General features: G+C 43.9%; 1 protein-coding gene across 7 annotated transcripts; it reads left to right on the top strand.

The window, feature by feature from the left end:
* Positions 1 to 282: 282 nt before the first annotated feature.
* On the top strand, positions 283 to 12,310 carry AGT (angiotensinogen). Of its 7 annotated transcripts, XM_065835955.2 has the most exons (6): positions 299 to 363; positions 1,245 to 1,425; positions 5,807 to 6,623; positions 8,855 to 9,119; positions 9,578 to 9,722; positions 10,575 to 12,310. In XM_065835955.2, exons 2-6 carry the CDS (start codon positions 1,387 to 1,389, stop codon positions 10,764 to 10,766), a joined length of 1,458 nt encoding a protein of 485 aa, XP_065692027.2. In that variant the 5' UTR covers positions 299 to 363; positions 1,245 to 1,386; the 3' UTR covers positions 10,767 to 12,310. The 7 variants fall into 7 exon arrangements, with proteins under 7 accessions (XP_065692030.2, XP_065692028.2, XP_065692027.2 ...); XM_065835958.2 differs by lacking the exon at positions 1,245 to 1,425 and having other exon boundaries at positions 283 to 363; positions 5,810 to 6,623; XM_065835956.2 differs by lacking the exon at positions 1,245 to 1,425 and having other exon boundaries at positions 284 to 363.
* Positions 12,311 to 15,295: the final 2,985 nt, after the last annotated feature.

The following is a 15,295-nucleotide window of genomic DNA, read 5'->3' as shown; positions in this document are numbered from 1 at the left end:
GTTTTACATGAAGCAGCGCTAGCTATGGGGCAGGGGAGCGCTTCCTTGCTAGCACTTCTTGATAAATATCTCAGCAGAGCAAAGAGATGGGGAGCAGGGCTGTGAGGGAATCTGTAACCACAGCACCGGTGTTTTTCCACCCCTCTTTGCTCCCTCTCAGCAGTGACCATGAATAACAAGCAGGAAAAACAGAGGCAGGTTTTGAAGGGAAATGAGGGCAGTGAGGGGGGAGGAGGGAGGGCCCCGCTTATGCAAGGGGGAATATAAAAGGGGGAGCAGAGTCCCCCCCGCCCCGTTCTGAAATCAGGAAGAGTGGGGCAAAAGGAGAACGTGAACCTCTTCTCTGAAGAGCAGGTTTGAGAGGTCTGTGTTTCTTTGTACCTTTACTGTGGCTGTTGCAAGGCAGGATTTGATAGGGAATGTGTGTGAGCCTTGGGCTTGCTTTGCACAGGTGATGCCTTTGGGAACTGCCTTGTTTGGTTCCTAGTTGCTGGAAAGCTTTTCACCCAGGTTTGAGCTGATGCAGGTTTTCTGGTACAGCTCTCTTTGAGGATCCAAATCCTCAGACACCAGGGCTGACAGGCAGGATAGTCTCTTCTCTCTGAAGCTGAAGCTCTATCTTTAAGGACATGCTTGTTCTTAAAACCATGGCAACCCAACAATAAAAAGCCCAACAAATGGGCCCATATGTAGTAATTGAAATAATGGTTGTGCACTCTTGCTTAAAAATGGCTTAGAAGTAAAATGAAAAACTAGCTGTAATTAAGTCCTACTAGGATAAAATACATTCCAGGTGTAGCAGTGTGTGTTCTTCATAGTCTAAAAACTTCTCTTTTAGTAGAAACTGTGAGAAGATAAAAGACAAGGATCTAAGAAGTGTGCTAGTGTGTGATGCATCTTAATAGGGGAATATTAATTGAATGAGTATATGTGACCAGCAAATTAGTCGGGGCTGTGTCTGAGCTTTGTAGTAGGGCATAAACATAAGCTGAAATCAAAGGCTCTCCCTTACTACTGAGGCCAGCCAAATTCCTGGTAGTCTGAAGCAGGAGGAGCACTGTGATGAAAGCGGTCATTGAACACCTTCTGGTGAAACTTTTTTCTGGAGAAAGCTGGGTATTTTAATTCAATCACTTTATTTATTGGGGGGGGGGAGGGGGAAGGGCAGAACGGGCGGAACTGAGAACTTTCAACTAAAACCTATGTCTATAGTTCTTTGAAACCTGAATTTCTTAATGTGACAGAGCCACCAGAACACCACACACAGGAGTTACTGTTCAGCCACCTTCTGCTCCCCTGCTTCTGTGGGGCAGCATCCCCTGCGGCCAGGGATGCCTGCTCTGGGGCTGGTGCCCACAGCTAAAGGAGACCACCAGGAGCTGCAGCATGACTTGGTCATGGATCACGGGGAGCTGGAAGCTGGAGGTACCAAAACAAGAATGTCCCCTGGGTACCAAAGCAGCACTTCTGAATCACACATAGGGGCATAATGATCTAAGGAAAAAAAAGTACAGGGACTGTAGGTTATGTGATTCCCTCTTCCAGCATTTATTTGTCCACAGTAAACACATAAGTGTGACAGCTGTTGTTTGTCTTATTATCATCACATGTAGCTTAATAGTCAAAGTCAATAATTCTTGTAAATAAGGATACTTTTCAGAGTTTTACAGAGCACAATGTGTCCTTCACTGCAACAACCTTGGCTTCTGTGTACTAGATACTGAGACTGCTGGGCTGAGTTTGTTTTTCCCTGTATTCAGGCTTTGCGTGGGAGGATGTAGCAAACGAGCTACAGCTCACAAGCACGGCATGGTCTGGCCACTCGTGCACATCACTGTTGCCTCCTGCCTCATGTGGACCTGGGCAGGTGGTGGTGCAGAAGACCCAGATTTGGGCTGCGCTGTTACACATCTCACCCACACCTCCACTGGCCATTAAGGGACCAGCTTTCTCCCCTGGCCTGCCTGTGGGAAGGACCCTCCTGGTGAGAGGGAAAGAAGGGGGATACAACCCCAAAGCCAGCTCATTCTCTTTGGCATTTAGCTGACCAAAAATGCATTTTTAATGGAGGAACTACTTCTCCTATTGCCTGGATGCATGGCTTGGCAGCATGTATTTTATAGCAGTCTGGAGTTTGTACAAATGCGCTGGAACTACTCTGTTACCAGATGCGTCCTCGAGCGAGATGCTCAGGCAACAAGAGGACAAAGCACCTTAAATATTTCAAACTGTTTGTTTAAGCCTTGTGTGCGTGATTGCATGTCATATGGTCCTGTGCTCAGAACCGCTTTCAGACCTCATTAGAGCTAAGGTAATCAGACTGTTTAAATGAAAAGCAGGCCTGCAGAGACAGAAATTTCCCATCCCCAGCAGGACTCAGCTGTCCCTGTCTCCCCCTTCAGCTTCACCAGCTCTGACTGCTCAGGTACACTGAAAACATCCCTCTCTCTCAGCTCTCTCCTTGAAGCCAACGTGTATCTGGGCATTGCAGTACAAGCCAGTTCCGACTGGCCCTCCAAAATCAGGGCATGGAGGTTAAATCAGGCCTACTGCCATTAAAACCATGCGATTTTAACTAACCACAACGGGGCACTGAATGAGACCCAGTCTAACCCAACTTCATCATCCTCAGTTTGATACACTGTTAATTTGCTGGAAGAGGAAGAAGGGGCATAACAAACTGGAGGATCATCTAAAACGCAGCAGAAAGAACTCCGAATGGCCCCCTTTTGCCAAACAGGACTTCGGAAGCTGAAAATGGGAGGGATGATGTCTTAGTAATCTGGTTGCGGTAACCTCATCCATTTAGCTTTCATCCTCTCCTTTTCAACACATTTTGTTTTGAAGAGGAAAAAGAACAAACGTTTGATCTTCTGGATAGGTCAAGAGGGAAAGAAAGGGTAAAAATGGAGAGCTTAATCATTTCACTCTGCAGTAGCATACAGGTCCCACTCACTGATGGGTACCCAGGCTGCAAGGTAGAGATAAAAGGCAATTTCTCTGAGAAGAAAAAAATCTGGTCTGACTACAACAAATACGGGTACTAAAGAAATCTGCATTTCTTTCAGCCTGGCACAAAACAGACTGAGTTATTTTCAGCTCCTATAATCACTACTTCTGTATAGTAAAATGCCTGTGTCCATTTTAGTAAATATGTAACCACAGGCTAGGCAGATGTGCTGGGCTTGGTTAAAGGTTGTGTATCTATCCCTAGAACTTTCTATGCAGCCAGTGTTGAGCTGCGCTCAGGTTTCATCAGGTCCTGTCTGGCCTGAGCTGGCTTTTTTAGGCCCCTCAGCCTGTGATGTAAAGTAGCTTTGCGCAATGCCACTGCAGACACGTAGGAAGGGCCTTCCTCCCCCCTCCATGGAAAGGGTGTAAGTCCACCATAAATCACACTGCAGTGCTCCAGGGGGAAGAGGTGTCACCAGGAGCCTGCCCGAGGGGACACACACACCAGGACGGAGGCGAGTAAGCACACTTACTGGATTTGCTTGGAATGTCAGCTTTTCAACTCAGGTTTTCATGCTTTTCTGAGAGGCTCTGGGCTGACTTCTTCAGGGAATAAAACACGCTTGCTTTCCACAGATTTGGCTTAGTCTAAGTGCTGTCAGCGAGAATTGCCCCTCTTGGTTCTGCTCATGAGAAAATAGTTGTCATGGTGGCTCTGGCAGCCCTAGAGGAGTAATCACAGAGCACCCACAGTGCCTAATGGCATGGCCTGACTGGGTGGCACAGAGGCATCCTCCCTGCTGCTACAGGAACGATTAAGAAATGCTTCAAAAGACTTGTATAATGTAGAGAGAAGGGCAGCACCTCTAATTCTTGGCTTTTGGGTTTGTTTTCCTGAGCTGTCCCAATGCAGAAAATGCAGAGAGTAGACTAGGAATGCACTAGCACAGTGTCCACGCTAACTGTGAGGATGAAGCTGGGAAGACACCTCCCAAGACAATTTTTTTTACTGGCTGTAAGGAATGAAGAAGCCCTGCAGGGCTGTATGTCACTTGCTGAAACCAGAGCTGGGGAGGCAAATACAGGGCAGGGAGCGGAGGGGATGGCAGCACCACTGCTGCTGCCTACGGACCAACTTAGAGGATGGGGTGGGAGTTAATGGGGAAAAACAACACTTGGATGAAGGCACAGGGCTGGAGATATACAGCAGGTCCTCCCCTGCATGCTTCTGGGGAACAAATAATTTCATGCCTGACCCACAGGTACTCACTAGGAAGATGCTCAGACATCCTGAGGGACCATCACAACAGCAGAAACTCCATTTGCAAACCAAGCTGTTAGATAGGGGCCTACAGCCTGGGAACGCAGGTGTATGTACGTAGGCAAGGTATGCCTAATTCCCAAGCACCTGCGCATCTCAGTTTTCTTATTTGCAAGAGAGCGGTGATACTGCCAACATGAGTATTATTAGGCAAGAAATATTTGGGGATGCCTCAATGAAGTGAATACGGTTATACATCATAAATCAGGCTGCAAGGTGACATGGCTGGATTTAAACCCAGACACTTCCACTCCGTGTAAATTAAAGTGTTGGTGAGACAGACATTGCACTGTGTCCTTTCAAAAGGCTGAGGCTGCCAGAATTACAATACCTGAAAGGCTGTTTTGACTCAAAAAGCCTTGGAGAAAGAAGATGGAAAGGAGAGCTTGGCTACAGACAAGGCTGTTAGCATTTTACCCATCCAGTGAGCTCTGCAGAGATTGGAAAGGGCAAAAAAGGGTGAACAGAGCTATGATAAACAAGAAATAACTAGTGGAACAAAAATACATCACTGAAAACCAATGGTTTGATTAATGTGTTGTAGATGTCTAATTTCCAGTGCATTTGGATTTCAAATACACAAATTCAAAATCATATACTAGAAATCCAGGGAAGGTGCAGCAGAGATATTAGTTATAAAAAAGCTGGATATAGGAAAAGTGAGAATTATAAAAATGCAAAATTTTTCAGTGTGTTTGCACATGTGTGTATGTATGTATAGATGTGCCCATGACTTTCTTATCCCCAATATACACCAGATCCTTTGTGCCAAAACATCAGTGACATCCACATACTTCTCATCAGAAAAAACAACAGGTGGTCTTTTCCCACAGAAGACTGCTTGTACAGTAGAGTACAACTCAGCTTACCCCTTCTAGCTCTGTATTCAAATAAAGGTGGTTCTATTAAAATGTTAGCAGAGTTAGCACATTGGTATAAGAAAGCCTTGAGCGTGTTTTCCTAGAAGCTAGAATGAATGTTTGGACTGGGCTATGAAAACACAAAATGCTCTGCTAGTGCCAAGTGTTATGCTGACAAGACATACAGTTCAGTGCTCAGATCTTGAGAGACCTGGTTTCCAAACCCACTTCCCATGTAAGAGCAGGCAAATCACTTAGCCCATCTGTGTGTCAGCAAGATTTAGTGCAGCAGTTTGGAGAAATAGCTCTGACCAGGTCTGAAAAGCAATATACGTGCATTATTATAATGTTTTGCCAGAGCTAGCATACGCTAGTTTGCAAGCCTAACTAGTCAGAGCACACAACCATATTTCTTCCAGCTGAATCTTTCGGGTACTGCAGCAGGTAATGGAGTCAAATCCGTGCTTAGCCTTTCCCCAGCTACCACCATTGAAATTGGTGACCATTTCACCCTAGGCTTTTCAGGGGGCAGAGTCAGACCAGCCAGCACTAAATACTGAAATTCCTGCCTTTGTAACTTCAACAGAGCAATACCACCTCAGCCTGTAAGCAAAGAGAAACTGTATTTACAACAGGCTGATCTGTCTTCTTTCCTCCTCACATTTTCTTTCAGCAGACACCGTGGAAGCAATTTTTCGACATGAATCTGGCAGCAGATCTCTGTTTGTTGGCGTGCCTCACCGCAGTGACTTGTGACCGGGTCTACGTCCACCCTTTCAATTTGTTTTCTTTCAATAAGAGTACCTGTGAGGAGCTGGAAAGCCTGGTCCAAGAGGGAAAGAAAACTTTTGTCCCTGTCTCGATTGAGTCCCAAACCCCTCCTGCCTATGAAGATGACCTGAACAATAAGGACAAACTGGAAACTCTGAGCTTGGGTGGCCAGGGGCGGCAGAAGCTGAGTTACCTGAAGGACTTGGTGTACGTCCTGGGCATGCGGTTCTACTGCAAGGTGCAAGAAGCACGGCAGAACCATAACATTCTCCTGTCCCCCACCAGTCTTTACAGCTCCTTGGTATCTTTCTACCTGGGTGCCTCAAACCAGACGGCAACTTATTTGCAGAATTTGCTGGGATTTGTTCCACCCTCCGGAGACCCTGACTGCACCTCCAGGGTGAATGGACACGAAGTCCTTTCCAGCCTGAGGAAGATCGAAAACCTCTTCAAGAGCAGGGATGAGGAGCTGCTCTTTTCTAAGGTACTCTGCCTGTTCTCGGCCCCTGGAATCCCTCTGTCCCAAGCGTTTGTGCAGGACTTGCTCGTCTCCACTGATGCTCTCTACACCCGAGCTGTTGACTTTACAAACCTAAGCGAGGCAGTGAAACAAATTAACACCTTCATGGAAGCAAAAAGCAAGGGCCAAAGCAAGTGCTTACTGACAGACATCGATCCATCCACCAACCTGCTGTTTGCTATGGACGTCCGCTTGGCAGGTACGAGGCAGGGGAGCTTGTTATGGGGACAGGCAGCGACCCTGCTCCTGAGAAGGAAGCAAGGTCACACCTGGGCAGCGGGGAGAGGGAACGGCTTGGATGATGAAAGGCTGGAATGCTGCTCCTTGTGCAGTACCCTGCTCCTCACCGCTGTGCTGTGGGTCCTGCCTGCACCCTCCCACCAGCCAGCAAGGGCAACAGGGAGGAAACAGAGGGAGATGGCCTCCAAGAAAATTTCCTCATCCAGGAAGCTAAGGATTAGGAAAGGTGTGGGAAGGTGAATAAGAGAGGATTATGCAGAATTTCTGACTGCAAAGGATCTAAAAGTCATGAGGAGTCTCCAGCAAAAATGATCAGGAAGTAGGTTTAAAGCAAACAAAACCAAAAACAAACCAAAACTTTTCCCCTAAAACCTTTATTTCTGCAGGGGAAGAGGTCAGAGGTACAGATTCAAGAAAGGCTATAGAAGATAATGACTATGGCTCCTCTAGTGCCTATTAAACACAGAAGGCTGGAGGCAACTTCTGGCTCAGGAAGCAACCAAACAAGCTATCAGTTATGGAAGCTGGGAATATATACAAAATTAGAAAGAATTAAGGCAATCCCTTAATTACCTAGGGTCTTTCCATGCTGCTGTCCCAGAAATCCCCCTGTACCGCAACTGAGCCTCCTCTTCCGAGTGTAGCTGCTTTTCAACATCCTTGGAACTGAATGCAATACCAGAGATCACATGCTTTAGATCTGATGTGGTTGCTGAAAGATTGCCCAGTCGCACAGCTCCTGTGTTCTGATATGAGAGATCTCACTGTAAGAAACCATTTCTTCCAGTGTTTCTATCACCTTCTAGAGAAAGGATGTCCATCTTCAGTTTTCCTTGCTGTACATTCCAGGTGTCTGAGGCAGAAAGCAGGATTGCATATTTTTTTTTAGAGAATAGATCTCATATCTTAAAAATATGCTGTGAGTAACAAATAGTCATCTTAAGGCTACTAACATATCTTTCAGAGCATTTTCAGGGGAGTACACACCTAGTTACACGTTTGAGGGCACAGACACCCAGACCCTCACCTGGCAGAAGGCCAGAGGGAGCCCTTTCAGACACAGGGGTGCTGATTTGTCCTGGTTCGTAACTGGCACGATATTAACGGACTCAGTCCCAAAGTCAATAGCAGTGCTTTGAGATCTTGCAATATCTTTCCCAAAACTATTTAAAACCAATTACTATTCTACCTTGATACACAGAATCATAGAATGCCCTGAGTTGGAAGGGACCCACAAGGATCATCAAGTTTTATCTATCTGAATGCTCAATACTTTTTTCCTTTCATTTAAGTCTGTTACAGTCTTGACTTTCACCATCCTGTGAGAATAAATTCTGCAGGTTATATAGACCCAGTGAAAGCTGCTCCTGCTTGCATCCCTTGTTCTTATAACAAAAAAAAAGGTGAACAACTCTACTTCTGTATTTTTTTGTTTACACCTTTCACATCTCCTACCTGCTGCTGCTTTTTGGTGAAGTTTAGTAGGTGAAAGTGCCTAAATGCTCTTTTTATACAAACTAATTTAAGAGGCAAATGTTCCTATGCAAAACCACTTACTATGTATTAAATATGTTAGGGCCAGCATTTATCTGGATTTATTGCAGAACAGACTAGTTAACAGTACAGCTTGAGCAGCTCCTATTTTACTCCCATATTAATTACTATAATGCAAGGACATCCTTTACCACAACATGAACATCTGTTTTCCTAATTCCACCAAGCAGCAGTTTGGAGATTTTTTCATCTTATCTGCCTAACTGGGCAGCAGTTCCCAAATGTGCCATCACGGTTGCTTGGGGGATGGAGAGGAAATCCAAGCAGACCCTCCACACAGGCCTGTAAGCCAACTGGGAGCCACATGGCAGCCTGTGAGGAAGCAGGTAACCAAGCAAGAAGAAATGCTGCACCCAGGAAAAGCAGCAAAGCCCCTAGAAATAGAGCAGCTTTGGCCACAGTCCTGATGGTCGTGGTCCCTGTGCCATGAGCCTGCACCAGCCTCTGCCTGATGGTACCAGAAGGCATATCAAAGGCACAATAGGTATGTTTGCAGTAGCTAAACATTATTTAATACACACTGCCCTTGTCTAATGCACAGTGTGTTGTTGTTAAACAAATATATAAAACAGCTAAGGGACAGAGGGGAGGAATGAAGAGAAGAACCAATCTCTTCTTTCTCAATCTGTTTTTCAGTAAATGTTAAACAAGCCTCCCAGCTCAAGGAGCCTCAGGAGTTCTGGGTGGATTCAAACACGAAGGTCTTGGTCCCTATGCTGTCAGTCACAGGGACATTCAAGTACAAAACTGATGACAGTGGGACTTTTTCTGTGGTGGAAGTCCCCATCAGCAAGACTGCGCTGCTGGTGCTTCTGCAGCCCATCGATGGCAGCGACCTGGAGCAGGTGGAGTCCAAGCTACCTCTGCAGTCCTCAGCCTGGCTTCAGCAGCTGTCCCCAAGGTAAAGATCAGGCCTGGGTGCCCTCCCCTAGGGATGAATGGGACGGGGTGCACCGTGTGGATCTACCTGCTCACGGACGGATGTTGGATCCTGCCAGGAAGGGTTTAACACCAAGCACAAAGAGAAATGCCTGCAAAAATCAGGGACCACTCAGTGGGATGATCAGCTTTTTGTCTGGGGTATTACAAGGAAATGAGCAAGCGCCTTTCCATAGCTGACAACACAGGACACATGAAGTGGGATGATCTGGGGTTTAATAGCGTACCCAGGGCAGATTTAGGGTGACTTTCCACTTGGAAGCAGTAACAAAACACCACTCAGTCCTGGGTAGATGTCTGTCCCCACATCCTGAGCACTTCTCACAGGTGTTTTCTTATGTGTGTTCCACAGAGCTGCCCAAACACCATGCTTTGATACCCAAGAGCACACCCTCACCTCTCTCTCTCTCTTTTTTGCAGAGAAATCAAATTAACACTGCCAGAGTTCACAATAGAAGACAGCTCCGACCTACAGGAGCTTCTTGCAGATATGGAACTGCCTGCACTTCTGGGGAAGGGGGCAGATCTCAGTAAAATAAGCTACACCAACCTAACAGTTGGAAAGGTACGGTGCACATCACTGGCAAGCAAAAAATATGCTTCCTGCTCAGTTTCAGCCTCTTTAAGTGTATAAATTTACCTAGAACAAACCAGTCAGAGCCATGTGGGATGCATGCTAGTAGGGCACCTTCTAGATGAAGGAATGACAGTGAATACTTTTTAGAGTAACCCATCAGTAGGAATAGATTTGCTTTAAACTATTCAAATTTCAGCACTGCAGCAAACACAATGTGCCAGAGAGATGAAGCTCGAGGTCTGAGCACACCAGGTACTCCACATACAAACAAGACTGCATTCATTACCCCCTACAGCTCAAACACCTTCAGGCACCACAGCTGGAGCGAGTGGCAGAGGCTGCAGCTGCTGAGCTTTGAGAAGAAACCTCCCTCACTTAGAGAGAGATTTATCCTTAGACTACTCCCAGAAATTGCAAACACAGAGGTGTGTGCAGCACACAATGGCACCTAAAAGCTCCAGCATTCAAGTCCAAAGGGGAAGAAGGGAGAGCTTGGAGGACAGGGCCAGCTCTCATAAAAAGAACACAAATTATTTTCCAAAAGTATAATTCAAGTGCCTTTAATTCTATTTTTAGGGGGTGTCCTACCTTGAAAGGGGCTTCAAGGGTACCAGGATTTCATACAGCCCAAGTGTACAAGCAATTGTTAAGCTCTTTCATATTTATGGAAAAAGTACTCCAAAGTCTTTTTTTAAACATCCATGGTGTCTACCCTGTGCTGCTTATACCTGGTCTAAGTTGCTGATTACTTCATGTGCTAGGAAGCACTTAAACCGTCATTGGTCTCTTCACTATGATGCTCTCATGACTCTGGATTTACTCATATGTTTTGCCTTACAGGTAATAAATAAAGCCTTTTTCAAACTGATCAGCGATGGACCAGAGCAGCCAGAAGAACCCACAGCACAGAAGGAAGATTTGGTGTTCCTGGAAGTAACACTGAACAAGCCGTTCCTTTTAGCTGTTCTTGAAGAGAAGTCCAGGGCGATGCTTTTTCTTGGCAGAGTGACAAACCCACTGCATGGGGTTTAAATGCAAGCACGGGGGACAGGGAGGGACGGGAATGATGCGCATTTCCCATCACCTTTTTCTTATTCATCAGCTATTATTGTGATCTTGTTGAGTGCCCTACTTAGCTTTGAGATGAAGCAGGTAGTACTTGAAATACAGCTTTTTGAAAGCTAAAACATTGCAACATTTCATTCTTGTTCATCTATTTTATATGACTCAAACTCTTCCTCCAGCTTCTCTTCTTTCCTTATTCCCACTTTGTCTCCTTTCTGCCCCCAGCTCCCTTTTTCAATGCAGTGGGGATAAAGCAGTAGCCAGCAGGGCACTGACTTTAAAAAATAGTTTCATAAGCACAAGCGGCATTTAATATAGAAAGGTATAAAAAAGGACTTCATCATTCCTAAGAGCTAACTTTTTAATTTTCAGCTGGGTCTGTTTTGCAAGAGACTGCCTTTCATGTTACAGTGAAAGTTGCAGGGTTATCCACAGAGATTTCTAGCTTTGTCAGCAACATTTTCCTTTAAAATGCTGCCAAGAGCACGGGCAGGTTTCAGTTGTTCCACTGAGACAAGATTTTTCGCCTTGGAAGCAAAAACACATTTAGAGGAAGTTTCTTCTTTCTGCAGCCCAGATGGATACATTCATTTCTTAACTCTATGGAAAAGCTAAAAATAGGGTTTGGTAGCATTAATGAACTGTGATGGATACATTCTCATAGCCTGACAGAATTCTCTTCAATTTGTTTTAAGGGGAGAAGAAAAAAAAAAAAACAAACAAGCCTACTATTCCAATATAATTCCATTCCTCTTATAACTTTCTAACCTGAGAGGCATTTATTACAGCCTTATAGTGAAAAAGAGCATTACCGGTTAGAGCCCAGATCTGTAAACTTTAACATAACCAAACCATATGTTCTTAAAAATAGTATTAATGGCAATAATCTGTACCAGTATAAATGGTGGATGTGCTGCTACACATAAATGAAAAGGGTTCAGTGGTCCAATCGAGCTCTTAAGAGAGTCATAAAGGTTTGAAACATGAAACTGGAACAACAGATTATCAGATGTTTCTTGAATTAGCAAGCGAAGAATTGGGAGTGCAATCTTGGTAGTAAGGAAAGCCTCTCAGCAGAATGTTTTTTCCACCTCTCATCCTTAATTTGTCTTTCGCACTGATGGCCTCTAGTAAATAACTGCAAACCTCTTTGATATATGATTCCAGATGTACGCTGCAGAGCAAAGTAGCTCCTTGTCATCCATAGTGGCCCAAATGTCTGTCTAATCCGAACCCACTAACACCAGTGGCTCACTACTGGTGATGTAGATACATGACAGACCCCTCCAGCTTGATGGAAAAGACTAACAAATAACACAACTCGCTCTCGCGAATACCAAGATTTCAAGTGGTGTGATGTGGCATTCATGTATTTATCCAGTTATACTGTATGTATTCCAGATGCTCTAACATCTAAATACTGTACTTGTATTATATACAGAAGCAATTAACTATAAATATGCAGAGACAGAAAGATGCAAATAAAACCACTTCCAAGTTGCTTTGCCACAGTTCAGCTGGATTTATGTCCATAACTGCATTCCTTGTTCTGGCTTCTGAAATCTGCTCCAAGTCAGATGTTTTTTTAAGACAGTAAGTTGCAAATTATCATGCAATGCAGCCAATGATATAGCTGTAAGCACAAATGAGGCAGCTTCCAAGTGTTCATACCAATTTAAAAGTTATCCCATTTACTCACTGAAGTCAGAAGATAGCGTCAGCCACAAATAAAATTTCAGACCACAAAATGTTTCATTTCTATGATGAAGAGGGAAGATAACAAAAGGGAGCCCCTGGCCATGCTGCCAGTAAGTTCTGGGACAAAATATCATTATTGACAGGTGTGGGCTGCATGCTCTTGGAGGACTCCATACCCTGGTCAGTGGTTACAGGCAGAAAACCACCAAACAAACCCTACCACCCACAAAACCAACCACTTTTCAGAAAAGAAACTTCACCATGGAGAGCACCTTTCTACTGACACCCTAGAAAAGGAAGGCAGAGCAAGCTGAGAAAGGGAACTAAAAGTATACTGGCCAGAGCAAGGACTGGGGAGAGATGCTGGAGCAAGTGCTACAGTACCAAAAAGATAAGCTATCTGTACATGCACCCACTCTCCTAGACACTAATATGGTAAAAAAAAAAACAAAACAAAAAACCAAAACCCCACACAACAACAACAAAAAAAACCAAACCACACAAAACACCAACCAACCAACAAAAAACCCCCTCAGAAAACCCCAACTAAGTCTCTCCACTTCCCCAACAATATATACTCTCCCAAGACTTGTTTCTGACATCAGTTTTACATCCAAAATTTTTATGGCTTTTTATACTCTCCACTGTCCTCCAGTGGTCTCCTCCAGCTCCACCAAATCCCTCTGCCAGGTCCCCAGCGATGCGCATCCCAAGCACCATTAGCTCAGCTGCGGTCTATGGCTGAACAGTCTAGTGACTGAAGCACACAAATCATGCTCTTAACAGACAGATCTGGAGAAAGAAAACAAAGACAAGAGACAGTCTTTTAAAGTATCTTCAAAACAACATAGCTTATCCCTAAGCATAGCTGACAATTATGTTGTTATGCTTAAAAAAAAATTAGGCAGTTGGCTTCCTCATCCCTCCAGTTCAAGCATGAAAATAAAAATGCTGATGGAAAAGGAGAGTAAATATTCCTCCATATTGGGCACTCCAACCAGATGCACATGTTGGTAGCTACCTTTAGGTTAAAACAGTCTACTAACCATTTTAGAGGGAAACATGCTACCACTCTTCACCTCCGCAATGCTATTATACAAAACCTCTTCCAGCTAAATTCCTTCCAGACTTAGGAAGGCACAGCAAGTTTTCTAGAAGTCCTAAAGGGGAAGAAGAAAAAGGCACAAAGTCTGCATTACTGTCATGAAGTGCACTTACAAAAAATATCTGAGGAATAGAAGAACAAGGATTAGTCACAAAAGACATCTCTATCAGAACACACTTACTTGGTAGATCCTTTCGTCCTGATGGATATACAGTATTTGAAAATGCTAAAATTCATTTTAGCAAAGACAAAGCTAATTTACACCTTTCTTTCAACATTAGTTAAAAATATCTGTGAAACTCCTGTTATATTCCACTGAAAGAAAATCAAATGCTATTCAAGTGAACGAAAAGAAAAGATGAGGAGCTGACATAAAACCAGTGATGTAGACATTTACAGCAATCATAGGGCCATTCAATAATTTTGATTTGCTATACAATGTTATTTTCTGCTCTGAAATTAAAGCTGGTCTTCAACAGGAAAGAAGAGAGCTCAGCCTGTATGCTCAACAAGCTGATGCTGACAAGAAGGAAGTGGTGTTATTGCAGTAAGATGTGGGAAGTCACGTGCAAGAAGAGGGCAAATAACCTCTTTATGCCTTTTTGGTTTGGTACACAGATTGCATCCTTTCTCCTGATTTTGGAGGATACAAACAAAGCTGTTCTATCTTCAATCATTAGTATGCACAGATCCCAGAATCTGCTACTTTCGTGACAGCTGTTATAGAAATTTAAATTTATAGAGATACACATCTTCCAAAATAAATTGCACAATGCATTTGCAATACTATAGTCTCATACTACAACTTACACATTCATTTTATAAGAAGAAAACATTGTTGAAAACAACAACAGCTAGTGGTAGCAAGACGTTTCTACTCCTGACTCTTAAGAAAAGCAAATGAAGGGATGCAAGGAATCCAAGTTTTCTAGATTCATCAATTAGAAACCTGGAAAAATATTACACAAACAACAAATGACTTGCACATAAGCAGCAAGTTATCTTCACTTAGCAGTGTGCACTTAAGGTGCTGGCTGAGGGTCTCCACATCCCTGAATGAGACAAACATATCTGACATCTGGCAAGTTGGTTCACTTTACTTCAGTTTCTTTCTTTAGCAACAAATTTGGATGCTCTCTCAGCTGTACATGTTGCCATGAACAGAGAGGTGCTGAGCAAATTAGAAGAGCCAAATCCTGCTCTCCATTATTTAAATTGAATCCAAGCAGAACCAACATAATTTTAAACAGTAATACTTACCCCACTGCCCTCCTTCATAAAATTAATTTTAGAAAAGTCATAATCATCATCTATCCTAATCACTTCAAAAGCACAGTGATCACATAGTTGTGTCTTCTCAACTAAAATATCATCAGTTCTTCAACAGTGAGGAATAAAAGCCTTCATACTGTGAAAGACTTGCTTGCTGCAACTTCAACGCTACACAACAGCCACGTGCTGCAAACTCCGTGTTTCTGAGTACTTGGAAGATTTGCATCATCTTTGGCTCCCGCATTAAGACCCAAGTTCTCTGAAGAGTTTAGGAAGAAATGGGTATATTTAATTAATAAACATGAACTAGGATTACAGTGTTCTGTTTTCACAGAGTACAAAAACACCCCCAAAACTGCAAACAGAAGCTTCCTTCACTCACATAGGGCATTCTGTCGTTTGAAAGCCTGTAACTCACCAT

The sequence above is a fragment of the Patagioenas fasciata genome, chromosome 3 (assembly GCF_037038585.1).
Source record: "Patagioenas fasciata isolate bPatFas1 chromosome 3, bPatFas1.hap1, whole genome shotgun sequence".
Lineage (NCBI taxonomy): Eukaryota > Metazoa > Chordata > Aves > Columbiformes > Columbidae > Patagioenas > Patagioenas fasciata.
Note: the sequence above shows the minus strand (reverse complement) of the source record. Positions and strands in the feature narration are given on the sequence as shown.

What these genes read in the sequence shown, in the direction of transcription:
- AGT (XM_065835955.2), top strand. Translation starts at nt 1,387, where the DNA reads ATGACTTGGTCATGGATCACGGGGAGCTGGAAGCTGGAG. An exon ending in TATGGACGTCCGCTTGGCAG is followed by an intron (nt 6,624 to 8,854) that starts GTACGAGGCAGG and finishes TCTGTTTTTCAG; the next exon opens with TAAATGTTAAACAAGCCTCC. An exon ending in CTTCAGCAGCTGTCCCCAAG is followed by an intron (nt 9,120 to 9,577) that starts GTAAAGATCAGG and finishes TCTTTTTTGCAG; the next exon opens with AGAAATCAAATTAACACTGC.